General features: G+C 36.6%; 1 protein-coding gene across 7 annotated transcripts in view; it reads right to left on the bottom strand.

Annotated features, from left to right (window-relative positions):
• Positions 1-10,431: 10,431 nt before the first annotated feature.
• The window catches only part of SHPRH (SNF2 histone linker PHD RING helicase), a 66,747-nt gene continuing 63,029 nt past the window's right edge, over positions 10,432-14,149 (bottom strand). For all 7 annotated transcript variants that reach the window (XM_023750163.1, XM_014451826.2, XM_023750164.1 and 4 more), the window contains 2 exons: positions 13,561-13,641; positions 10,432-12,387 (listed from right to left, as the gene is read on the bottom strand). In XM_023750163.1, the coding sequence (XP_023605931.1) occupies positions 12,291-12,387; positions 13,561-13,641 (178 nt within the window). In that variant the 3' untranslated portion in view covers positions 10,432-12,290. The remainder of the gene's footprint in view (positions 12,388-13,560; positions 13,642-14,149) is intronic.

The following is a 14,149-nucleotide window of genomic DNA, read 5'->3' as shown; positions in this document are numbered from 1 at the left end:
TGAACTTTGCTTCTTATTAGAAAGTTTTGATAAGGTCACCAGTTTTCAGTCAGGCTGGGATAGTGATACAGAAGTTAGCTTAGGACACAGAAAGTCAATAGAAATGAGAGAATTCCTGGTTTGCATTATTACATTAAAGGCAGATGATGTATGTGAACCTCTAATATTTGTACTTCAGAATATAAAGACTCAAATGAAAAGTAAAAAAATCAAAGGATATTAATGTAGCTGTCTTAGAAGAATCTTATTTTTTACTAGAGGCCCGTTGCACAAAATTCGTTCATGGGAGGGGGGGGCCCTCAGTCTGGCCTGCACCCTCTCCAATCCGGGACCCCTCAGGACTGCTGGCTCCTAACTGCTCACCTGCCTGCTGACCTGATCCCCCTAACTGCTCTCCCCTACCTGCCTGATCGCCTCTAACCGCCTCTGCCTCAGCCCCGCCACCATGACTTTGTCTGGAAGGATGTCCGGAAGGTCGTCCGGAAGATGTTCAGTCTAATTATCATATTACCCTTTTATTAGTATAGATACCTCACCCCTTTTATTTCTTGTTCAGTAAATTCAATCTGAAGCTGAAGAAGGAGATGGAGCCTAGGCAATCAGGATCATTAATATATATATATATTTTAAAAGTCTGCTATAAAACAATAATTCTTCTAGCTGATTTCTTAAAATTTTTTTGAGACAAGCATCAACATCTACAATGAATCAGAGTTATTTTTAGAAGAGAGTACAGTGATTTTGTACATAATACAGGGTGTCCCCCAAAAATATATACACATTTTAACAGCTGATAGCTCAATTTTGAAAGTGAAATGTATTTTAATAAACATTGCCTTTATGATTCAAAATGTATGTATGCATTCTTTGGAGACATCCATAGTTTTTATTCTTCCTAAGTAGTAATGCCTCTACTATATACTATTTCATGAGATATCTTCCTTTTTCTTAAAAAATTTGGTTAAGTTCTAAAATGTTGCTTTTCAATGGGGGTGAATTTCCAAACATAACATCATTCATTGAACAAATATGTATTAAAGACTATCTGCCAAATATTGTTGTAAATATTGGGAATGAAGTACAACAACATCAACAACAGAAAAATCCTGAATGAAGGTGAAGAAGAGAGAAGAAGGAACAGTCCTAGGGATTTGGAAAGGATTGGATGAGAGATGTGATCTTTGGTAGAGGAAAGCAGTTAATCCTGTAGACCCTGCAGGGAGGGAGCTGGGAGGAGAAATGTCCTGACCCACTCTCCGACCTCCCTCCAATCTCCTGCTCAGGCTCTCCATGGCCCAGCCCAATGAGAAGCTAGAAGACCAGGGAGCTCACTGATGAGAAAGAAGCTGCAGAGGCAGATAGGAAATATCACCGGTTAATTGTTGGAAGGGTAGCTTGAGGACTTTGAATCCTAAACAGAAGAATTTAGACTTTATCCTTCAGGCAAAGAGGAATCATTGATCATGTTTGGAGATTAATTGAGAAGGATTTCGGTCATGGGAAAAATGGAGGAAATTGAGATAAGAAGAAATGAAAATGTGGATGTGAATAATGATGATTAAGAGACATATTTTGTGCATAAAATTAACAGAATTTCTGTATGGAATGAGGAATAAAAAAGTTAATAAAAAGCCTGGTACCTTGATAAATGAGAGAGGAATAGAAATCTGAAAGCAGGCAGGAGGAAGAAGATGAAGGCTTTGGAATGGTGGAATTATGGGGTCTTAATGGGAGAATGGTTAGAGACGGTCTAAGCCAGTGGCTTTTCCCACTTGTGACTACTGTTTGCACCCATATGCAGCTTCAGACTGTTTAGCTAGAGTGTAGGAAATAAAGGTTTTGGTTAGATGTAATACTGATTTCATCCTCACTCTCTCTGAAGTGATCAAAGTACACCAAAATATTGTTGAGAGCTGGAGAGCTAACCCAACATATGAGGAAGCTGAGAGAAATGTTTTGTTTAAGGAGACCAGCTTGTTAGTGATAAAGTCAGATAAAGTCAGATGGCTGTACTCTAAGCTTAGGTGCTGTTGGATCTTTTTAAAGCCACGTTAGAATGAAGAGTTTGGGGCTGAAAAAAATTAAGAAGTATAAATAAAAATTAGGGGATCATTTATAAATGTCATTGCTGAAGTTGAAGCCACGATTATAAGGCATAGCCTTGATTAGCAGCAACTAGTCCACAAAACTAAAATACATAGGTATCTAAAATTCTACCTTATGGAAAAATGAGATAAATTATAAGCATTTAATATATATTTTTAAAAATCCAACAATATCTATGGGAACTGTACTAACCCTTGCTCCGTCTATAATATGGTAAGTTGGGGTCTTAATCTTTCAACAGTATCTATTGAGTTCATACTGTTTACCAGGTTCTGAGTTATATCAATAAACAAAATAAAATTTCAGCTTTATGGAGTTTATTTCTATTGAGGAAGATAGAGAAATGTATATAATGAATGTATGTCAGATGGTGATATGAGTTTGGAGAAAATAAAGTAAAATATAAAATAAAATACTGTATGCTTCTATTATATGAAATGTCTAGAACAGTCATATATATAGAATAAAGGTGCTTTACTGGTTACCTAGGCCTAGGAGAGAAGCTGGGGTATGTGGAGTGACTGCTAATGGGTATAAGGTTTCTTTATGGAATGATGAAAATTCTCTAAACTTAGATTGTATTGATGGTTGCACAATTATGTGGATATACTAAAAATCGTTGAATTTGTACACTTTAAATGGCTAGATTTTGCAGTATGTGAATTATATTTCAATAAAATATATTTTAAAACAGTTTTTAACAGCATGGTTTTACGGGCGTGTGTGTTTTTAAAAAGTCATTTGGCATGCAAAAGCTTTGGCAGAGCCTGTTCCAGATTAAAATGAGACAGATGGTCTTCAAAATCAGTCACACATTGTAGAGTATATTGTACTCAGGGCCTGTGAATCTCATTGATATCTAGCAGTCACAGCTAAAATGTTGTAGCATCTGACATTGCTGGCTGTAACTGACAATAGAATAGAGCCGTGGGACTGGAACGACTAAACAATGCATAGAGTTCTTAGACATAAAAGATAAATCACTATTATCTTTCTAAGACTCATTAATCCGCATGATATTCTTACGGAAAGTCCTAATCTTTGTAGCATGTATCAGCACTTCATTTGTTTTTGTCTCAGTAGTATTTCATTGTAAGTATATATTAACTTATGTTTATCCTTTATCATTTGATAGACATTTGGGTTGTTTCCACTTTTGTCTACTGTAAATGACGCTAGTAAGAACAAGTCTTAGGGTGGTGCCCTAATCCAATATGATGGTGCTGTGGACTAAAAAGGGTCTTCTACTAAACCTGACAAGCTCAGGGGAGGCCTGCATGGCAGGCCTTACAAACTCAGAGATCAAAAGTAACCACATAGGATGGTCTGAACATAAGAAATGCTACCTAAAAGCGAGTCATGTTTTAGGCCTATTGCTTCCTTGTCAAAGACCAATATTTACCTTAAGCCTGTCTGTTTTCTTTTTGTGTCTAAGATAACATACCATGCACCAGAGCACAAGACCACAGAACCCCTCATTGTTATCTTGTTCCAGCATACCATCTCTATGTGCCCTAAATGCTATTAACTATGCTGTACCCACCAATGTAAGAGAAGTATGTGTCTCTCTGTTTTACATTTTACCCAACTCCATAGATTGCCCCCACTTTGCTTTCTCCTGCCCTCTTAGTCTACCACCAATGGATTTGATGTAACCCTCCTTATGTCTCCTCCTTTGATTCCACTGTATAAAATAAGCTGCAAAACTGCCACTCTTCAGAGAATTTTCTGAATCTAATGAGATTTTACTTTCTGGCAATTGTTGTCAGTTGGGTTCAAATAAACTCATAAAAATTCTTTAAGGGATTGGATGTTTCTTAAGAAGGGAGACACCAGGGGTGGATGCACATAGGGGAGAGACTATGTGAGGACACGGAGAAGGCAACTGTCCACAAGCCAAGGAGAGAGGCCTCAGAAGAAACCAGACTGGCCAACACCTTGATCTTTGACTTCTAGCCTCCAGAACTGTGAGAAATAAATTTCTGTTGTTTAAGTCACCCAGTCTGTGATGTTTTCTTATGACAGCTTGAGCTTATACAGGTAGATGCATAGGAGCAGAATTGCTGCGTCATCTGGTAACTCTGTATTCAACAATTTGTGGAACTGCCAGACTATTCACATACAAGTCTTTCCTTCCTCTTCTTTTTAGTAAATACTGAGGAGTGGTATAGCTGGTAATTGTATGTTTAACTTTTTAAGAAATGGACAAAATGTTTTCCAAAATGGCTGTACTACTATTTTACCTTTCTACCAACAATGTATGGAGGGTTCCAATTTTTCATATCCTTGCCCAAACTTGCCATTGTCTTGATTATAGTCATCTAGTGGGTATGAAATGGTATCTCTCTCATTGTGTATTTTTTTTTGTAGACTTTACTCTTTGAGTCTCTTTATTGAGCAGAAAGTACAGTTCCTATATATATACCTCCTATGTGCCCCACCCTTTCCATATCCTGCACCAGAGTGGTAACCTGGTTATTTGTTCCAATAGAAACTATATTGACACCATCATTATTCAAAGTCCAAAGCTGACATTATTGTTCACTCTTAGTGTTCACTCTATGGGTCTTGACAATGTTTAATAACATGTATCCACCTTTGTATTATCATACAGAATGGTTTCACTGCCCTACAAATCCAGTGTTCTGCTTCTTCATCCCTATCTCCCCTTTCCAACCCCTCCTATGCTTTTGATTTGCATTTCCCTAGTGACTAATGTTGATCATTTTTTTTTATGTGCTTTCAGCCGCTCGTATATCTTTTTCAGAGAGGAGATATAGGTCAGAGGGTACAAACTTTCACATATAAGATGACTAAGTTCTGAGTTCTAATGTACAGCATGGTGACTACAGTTAATAACACAGAATTGTATACTTGAAACCTGCTGAGATCTTAAGCCTTCTTACCACACACAGAAAAAAAAACACCTTAACTATGTGAGGGATGGATGTGTTACTTTGATCTTGGTAATCATTTCACAATGTGTGTAAATCACCATGTTGTACACTTTAAATATATAGAATTATATTTGTCAATTACTCCTCAGTAAGGGAAGATTAAAATGGCTACTATTTTCTTGACTACCTGATAATCATCTCTGAAGGCACATGTTTAGTTTAGATAGAAACTACAATTTTTGGAAGTAATATTATAGAACTTTTAGATTTCTTATGCTTTCAACATCCTCATTTTAAAATAAAAATAGTTCAATTAAAAAATCCCTTTTTTGTGTTGGGTTGTGTTTTCACTGTTGAATATCAGTGCTTTTAAAGGTTGAATTTGCCTCCAACTGAAGAGAAAAACAACCTATGATTTTGTCTAATATGAGAGAAACAGGGTAACACTATGTAATTATTTTGCAGGATGACCTGCTCATCTGGGTCACTGTCCCGTTAGACCTGGGATCCACCGACTGGTGCTAAAGTTGCCTTGTGATTTCAGGGCAAAGCCACCACTTTTCTTGGCAGCTGGATTCACGGGAGTCCAGAGGAAATAAACAGCTTTAGGGAATAAATAAATCTTGGAGAGAAAAGTTAATCAAAATACAGTCCGTGTAACAATTAGGTACTGATAGCCAAATCCAAGAATAAGAAACAAACAACAGTTATGTTAAATATAAAACACATTTAGTACAGTTACAAGAGAAACCTTAAATGAGTTCTCAGTGTTCATCAACTAGGTCTCTATAGTGGATAGGATGTTTCCAAATGTTTTAGTAACCCACACATCTCTGCTCTGATGTGACTCTGTTTTGTTAGTTATTCCAACCAATGAAGTTCAACAAAAATTTACTGCATACCCTTGGGAAGGCAATGCCTTTTCTACTGAATTCATTGAAATCCTTGATACATTTTTAGAAAGAAATAGTTGCATTTTCTGTGTTTACTAACTTTTTAGAAAAGGAAATAGCAGCCCACTCTTTTGGTATTTGTTATTCACATGGCTAAAGAAATTCTGGAACTTACCAACCATGTATTTTGGGAAAAAGAAAAAAGAGCCTAAAATGGAAAATACCATAGTTTTTTTTTTTTTTTAACCACAGGACTCAAAAGAGCCTTAAAGTTTACTTGTACTTGAAAAAAATCCTAGATTTTCTTAAAATCTTTCAGAAAGTTTTGCTATCTCCTTTGAGAACTCATTTGCATCCTAAAATTCCTTTTTCATGGGTAATCAAAATTGTACTGGCTGCTATAGGCCCCTTCTCACGGACATCTTGAAACAAGGATGAAATTCTTCATCACACCTTCTTTGCCTGATAGAGGATATGAGCAACTCCCATATTCACTTACCTGGGCAACTCGTGACTACTATCTAAGAAGATGGGAATAAAGGTGTTAGTGTTGATCTGCATATTAAGAAGAAACTTAATTTCTCTTTTATAAATAATACCCCACTCAAAATCAGTTCCAGTATCTTTTTTCCACACCTTGCCTATTCCTGGAATGTGCATATACCACATTGGAGGATACTATTGAACACCAGTGCTATTCATTTCAAAAGCTATCTTTCTGTGTGTGTGTGTGTGTGTGTGTGTGTGTGTGTGTGTGTGTGTGTAATCATTCTTTACATGTTTAGGTTATGTCTAAACATTTTGGGGGTTCTTAGAAACATTGCAATGCTATTTAAAAGTAGCAGCATAAACAGTATCACCAATTAGCTTTTCTATGAGTCAGAGTTCAACCAGAGAAAACAAAACCAGTAGGATATATATGTTAAGGGGTTTATTGCAGGACATTGATATGTGATTGTGGGGGGCTGGCTAGGTATGTCTGAAATCCACAGGGCAAGCCATCAGGAAGCGGGGCTGGAACTCCCAGGCATGAGCTGAAGCTGCAGTCTGCAGGTGGAATTGCTTCTTCCGGGGAGTTTGACTTCTGCTCCAAAGGCCTTTCAATTCATTGAATCAAGCCTCCTCCCCACCCCCAGGCTACCTGGAATAATATCCCTTAAGGCCAGCTGATTATGGACTTTAATCACATCTACAGAACACTTTCACAACAACACCTAGATTAGATTAGTGTCTGACTGAGTAACTGGTACTACCGCCTAACCAAGGCGACTCATCACAGGTGACCATTATCTCTGTGGTCAGAGAGCAGTCACACAGTACCAGTCCTTTTACATTCATATGAAGACAATATTTAGTGTAAAAATTCAGCTGCTGTATCCAATCCAACCTCGACAATTTGTTTTTAAACAAAGTATAAGATGCAAAATTAAATAGAACTCTGTTATACAAAGTCCACTAAACCTGCATCTATTGATGCTGATGAGTGGATAGATTTCTTCTAGACTAGGCCCTGGACTATGATCAATAAAAATGTACATAGAACTTACTACAACATTCCACAATGATGCATAACTTTTTAATAGCTAATGATTTATAAACATTCTGATATAATAAAGCCAGATCAGGTACCAAAATACAGTCCCTCTTAAAACATGGGTTTGCATTTACCAAAGATTCTGTTCTGTGACAAAGGAAAATATATTTAACATGATCAACAGCAGTAAGTAATGTTCTCATCTTAGTCAATGAAAATCTTTATGAAGAGTCTGGGAAAATAACTGGATGTAGCACTTATTGGATTGTCAGAAGCTGGGTGACAAGGGGCAGAAGTGCCTTTGCAGGTCTGAGGACAGAATTAGGGATGGGGTAAACATAAACTAGATGGTCTTGAAAGAAAATAAACACAGGTACTTGTTAGGGTTGCTGAAGGAGGTATGCATGAGGCCAAAAGTGGTGAGGGATTATAAATTTATATCTGGAGACCAGATGGGCTGAGCCCCCAAATGGTGCCAGCAATCCGGGACCAGGAGTCAGAGATTTTTAAAGGACTCTAGACAGACTTTTTAGGCAGTGAACTCTCTGGGTGGGTCTGGATCCTGGGAAAGTCCGGAGGGGAAATGGTCTTAGCAAGTGGAATGTGATCTAAGGGAAAGGGAACGTCGGTTGTGAAGTGGTCTAAAGGTCAGTTCCCAGGGGACGAGGTATTGATTCAATTATCTGGTCAGAACTAACAGCAATCTCAGTAGATATACCCTAAATAAATTATTAATAAAGTGAGGAGACACTCAATTTTGAAGGAAATTTAGATACAAATATTTGTTCTGCAAGGCACTGGAGGGGTCAGTGATCTGAATTGTTAATCATACAGACCTGAAAAAAAATCCCACAGGTCAGAAATATGTCCTGGCACAAAACTGTTCCTCGAATAGGCTCTCTGAGGGGCGAGGAGCACAGGAGCAGGTTTTGAGGAGAGAAAGACACCTAAGGGGTTTGAAGAGGAAGACCTTTAAGAAAAGGCTGGAAGGGATGGAATATTTGATAGGCAGCAATAAAAAGTTACTGAACAATTTAATAACAATGATCACCTGTATAAAGGATCATTACACAGATTATGGAGGTTAAATTTTATTTCTATTTTGCAAGGGAAAAAGCATAAGCTACAGTACAAAAGATTTGGTTTCAATATAACAAATTCAGTTTCAATGAACAAAATCAGTCTTGAGAGTCATTGATATTAAATAATGGAATAGGATACAACAGATGGTGCAGGACCTCAAAGATACAGAGCTAGCCCCTGATATGCTGATGAAAGTAAGGGAAGGCTAGAGATGGTAATTTTGGTCCCTGCCAAGGTCTCCTGCTGATTTCTGTGGGTGACACTTTTCTGCTCTATAACTGTGTGAAATGCTTGGTCTCTCAGGTCGCATCTTGTTTGGGCCTGTATTATTCCCATGGCCTTCTTTAGACTTGATAATCATTAGAGGAATTCAGCTGTAGGCTTGAGCTTTTACAAAAACACCTCTCTCATTTTCTCTTCCCTGAGTTTCAAGAAAGCCTGACTTTGTGCTTGCTTTAGATGGATTTGAAAAGCCCCGTCTTCTCGATCAGGTGCCTTCTCAATCAATAAACCCGTCGTTACTCCAAACTTTGACATACTGAATATTGGCCTTTTTAAAGTGTTGGGTACATGAACTTCTGGACACCTCTATTAACACTGCATGCCTATGATGAGAGTTGAATTCCCTTTGGGGTTATCAACTACTCATATGGTCCTCCCTCCAAAGGAATACTTGCAAGTGGTTTGCATTCTCCACAGCGTAACAGAGGTATATGGAGATTCTCATAAATTTTATAAAATATCGAGTTAATCGATCCTACTTTGAAGAAATACCATTGAAGATTAGATTTCCTTTATCAAAGTAGCCAGGCTTAAAATGCATTGCTTGTACTGCACTGTTTTAATGACATTTCATTTTTACATTGGCATGCCAGTTAAAAATTATAAAGTGGCATATTATTGTAGGATTTTATTTAAATTCTAGAAAAACTGAAAGATATGTTTTACTCAATTTAATTAAACCTGAGGTGATTTAGCATAGGTGATTTTGCATTTCTTACAGATTATCCTTTGAGGTTCATAATTATAAAGAACTCTAGCACACTAAACCTTGGGAGAACTGGCAAATGATGGCAGGGAAAGATTTCAGGGACCCGTTTCTTCCTTTGTCCACTTGAAAGGGTAGCTTGAGGAGATGATTAATCTCACATTGCCAAATTCAGTGCCTAAATATTTTGATAAGTACTGTTAAGTTTAATAATTATTTGTAAAGTATTTGTCACTTTTACATGTTGAATTATGTCAAGAGTTTTTAGTTTGTTGTTATTAATGTGATAGGGAAGGGACCAATCATTAAAATCAAATGCATGGATCATGCTGCTGAGAGCACATATACAAAGAGGAAAGTTGAAGCTGCAATAAACACAGTAAAGCTCTTGGGTTTGAAGCAGACGATTATGGAATTAGAAAGATTATGGTACATGTATTTTACATTGTATGTAAAGAAGTCTTTTCAGTCTTATAAGCTAACCGACCCACTTAAGAGAAAATGGTTCCCTACGTCCAAACATACTTTAAGCTCTCTAAGGACTGGAATGAGCTCACTATTTCTCACTGTTGTATTAGCACAGCACCCATTTACGAACTACTATTTATAAGCACAGTGATATTTCAGAGAATATAAAATGATGGAAGAAGGAAACAAAAAAGTTCTTTGTTTGCAGCCAAGTGTGGGGGTTAGATCTATATTTGTTTGAATAATTATTTGGAAGAATTGTCACAACTGTTTTAAAGAAGTAACAAATGTCTGTAACATAAACAATTCTGTAGTATAAACAATTCTGACATCTTTTGTTGAGAGACCAAACCAAAAAAACAAAAACAAAAACAAAAAACAAAACACTCACACAAAAAACCCCCAAAGCAAGTAAAACCACACTGTATGTTCTACAGCTTAGAAATTAAACAAATCCCCAAATTTCAACTTCCACTAAAATATTTATTTAATTGATATCTTACAGAAATAAATAAGAGCAGTTTTTCCTCTAACACAGACAGGCATATTTATATGTATGTATGTATATATAGAGAGATTTTTTACAAAATTGAAGCATATCAAATTGCTTCCCCTACAACTTTAGCTCAAAAGGAATACTAGGAAACAAACAGAAATACTAAAATATGCTCATCATTAGTTATAACCATGGGCGTCTGAATCTCAGCGAAACAGATGAGTGAGAGGAAGAACGTGAGAGCTGGAGTCAGGGGACCTGAGCTGCATGATCGAACTGGTATGTATCATAGGCACGTTTCTCAATATTTCTGAACCTCAGTTCTCCTTTAAAATAGAAATGATGTTAATCATATCAACTTCACAAGATTGTTGGGCAAATTAAACACGTGAATGTACAGGAAAGCTCTTTGTAACATGCAAAGAGCTATAAAAATAATAGTTCTGTTTAATCTCATATAGAAGAATCAGTGCATATCTCCCTTCACCAAAGAATAAGCACCAAAAATGTGTGTGTGTTTCTTCAGCTAAATTATCTCAAACCTAGAAAAAGAAACTGCACCTTAACTAAGCACCAGAGCATCTCGGGCAATGTGATTCAGGGGATGTTTCCATTACAGTTTTCTGCGTAGCTAAGCAGAAGTCCTGAGGGTCATTTAAAACTTTGAAGGCTCAAACAAAACAAAACAAAACAAAACAGGAGCATTTGTATTATATCAAATGGCTAAGATTTAATAAGCTACTATTCCTTAGTTACCAATTTCAAAGTCCATTAATTCTTCACAGAAGAAGAAACACTAAGTTATTAGCACTTGCAATTATTTGCTGATGTAAATATGATATTCTCTTGTTTCAAAGATAAAATACTGGTCCTTGAGATAAGTATTAGTGGAATAAAATAACAAACCCGATCGTAAATTTAGATATTTCTGGTTAAAAATCTAGTTACATACACAAGAACACGGGAAAGGAAAGAAATGCAAGACATCAGTATAATAATGATTATTAAAAAACCTGCCATATTTCCATGTCATAATAAGAACTAAAGGTACAAAAATTGTGATATTTACAGATACATTAATCTTAAAACATGTAAAACTTAACAACAAGAAAAAATAAAAGTAGAGAGAGCAGGTTAATTTTAAGATAAATATTAATTCATTTAGAAGCCCTATTTAAAGTTAACTGCTTACACTGACACTATTTAACATGTAATAAAAACAGGAAAAGTGTTGCAAATTTTCGTGGCAAGATACAGAGAAAAGAAATAATTGCCTAATATTAAGTTATTGTTAGGAGTTGTAGTACTGTAGTTACTATGTATGGAGTTAGAGTCTAAACCTACTTAAATAACTAGGAGTTAATGTAATTCATTATCTACTAAAAATAGTATTTACAAGATATTGCTGAGTTATGTGCTAAAGATACTGAAGGCCCTTCCAAAAATGAGATTCGTGTTGGTTGTATAACCAGGTCATACAAAACTAGGCTAGTTTACTTTCTCATGTTCCAACTCTTTTTAAGACTGACCTTATCAAAAGAAATGTACATAGTACCTGCCTTCATTCACTCAGATATAGTCTTCAGAACAAAAATAAATGTTTTATTAGGAGTGAAAAATTAAAACCTTTACATATCTTCTGGAAACAGCATATTGAAAAGGTCTCCATGACTACTGGGACACTGTACATCTGGAAAAGAAGGAAATCCATTTGCCTAAGGACAGTGGATACTGACATCTAGTGGATAGTTTACTTGTGACTTTGCTCTACAAGCTACGGCAGTTTTTAAATACATTGACGTTTGCAGACTGAATCAGGTGCACTTCATTCAAGTTCTTCAGTGTCTTTGGTAAAGAGGTCTGCCAGATCAGCCACGGTCAAGACAGAGGCCTCTGGATGCTTCGCCGATGAGCTGGTGTGACTGCAGGATTTTCCAGGTGAGCAGAGTCAGAAAGAGACCCCAAGGAGTAAATGATTTCATTTCTCTTATCTATTGTTCTAGCCTTATAATACTATAACATATAAGAATATAAAGATAGTATATTCTTACAATAATATAAGGATTACTTGTCCTCAAGTTTTTTTACCTGAGTCATAAGAAACTCCCAGAAGAAAGTAGGTGATGGGAACATTATTATATCTTGTTAAAATTAGTGAAGACTTCTATATATTATTTTCAGGCTCTGTCATAAAATGCCTTTTCTTTGCACAATTAATAAAACAAAGAAACAAAACCTCCCCAACTGTTACTAAGGCTCCCACCTTACAATTTACCTTCTTATTATCGAAAGTTAATTGGCTTCAAGAGAACTTCAACACATCTTCTAATTGCTATTTTATTGAAGCAGCTTAAATATAATCACTGAATTCTGTTATGTATGGAAACAAAAACAAAAAGCCTCATGGTTGAGGCAAAAACTCTGGTGGTCACCTCCTTTCTTCCCTTAAACACCGATGGAAGACAATGTCTGGTTTCAAACTGCTTCTTTGCCACCTATGCAAAGTCCCCCCATCTCTACTGCGTGTACTTTCTAAAAACACCTATCTCATGAGGATGCAGTAAAGCATTTGTTTATGTTTTCAAATGACTTTAAAGAACAAAGTTATGGAATAAATATTAGGAAGTTTTAGGATTCCAAAGCTGAGTTTTGAAAATTAAGGCTGCTTTGGTCTCTGCTGCTGTTCCGCCTTTGGAGTTAACACCACGATTACCAGCAGAGTTTTAAGTCCAGATCTTCCTCTCTGTGTGTGACTAACACACAGAGAGGTTCAAGCAGCACGTCAGTGTCATTTACAGACATCAGACCAAGGCTTTTAGGTGGGGCATGAAGATGGATATCATTTAAAAGTCTACTGTGGCAAAGAACAACAGGATAGTTTAAACATTTTAATACATTACACTCCCTATTAATACGTTATGTCAAATACAGAATGAGAGCTAACTGAAAAATTTTGACTAGGTAAAATGCCATACCTTAGTTTTAAAAGGTATTTGCACTTGTACCTTTTTGTTGACTAAGTGGTCATCTAAGTGAAGAAGCTCTTATATATAAACAGAAAAACTTCCCCATCCACTAAGTAAACTGTCACCTACCTCCTCTCAGCAGTTTTCAGCATTGCTTGCATTCTTTCTTCTATTGTTGCTTTAATCAAGAATCTGTGTACAATAGTAGGTCTAGGAGGTACATAAAAATTACAAGTTTAAAACCATCTTAAAACTAATGGGAACAAACACACTTCGTTTTGCATATGCTATACCATCAGTCAGTTGGCAGGTAGTAACCAAGGTGCTAGGGGGGGATGGTGGTGGTTCAGCTCATTAAAATGAACTATTTAATCTCAATGAACTCACATATAAATGAGGGGAGACACAATGAACACATAAACAATTATGATATTTTCAGGTACAGATAATGCCAGGAGGAGGCTGACATGAGTTGAAACATGACTGATGGTAATGAGGCCACTAAGCAAAGGAGGAGTGGGAAGAGTATCCCAACAGAAGAAACAGTAAATAAATGCAAAGCCCCAGAAAAAAACATGCTTGGTTCAAGCTTAAAATGTTCGAGAGGTGGAAAGAAGGCTATGGTGGCAGAAACAGCCTATAAACTCGAGAGAGAGGTGAAAGCCAGACTGGAGAGGTGGGCACAGGTCAGAGCATGGGTCTTGTAGGATACGGCAGG

The sequence above is a fragment of the Myotis lucifugus genome, unplaced genomic scaffold, assembly GCF_000147115.1.
Source record: "Myotis lucifugus unplaced genomic scaffold, Myoluc2.0 scaffold_11, whole genome shotgun sequence".
NCBI lineage: Eukaryota > Metazoa > Chordata > Mammalia > Chiroptera > Vespertilionidae > Myotis > Myotis lucifugus.
The sequence above is the reverse complement of the archived record's forward strand: the minus strand, read 5'-3'. Positions and strand labels throughout refer to the sequence as shown.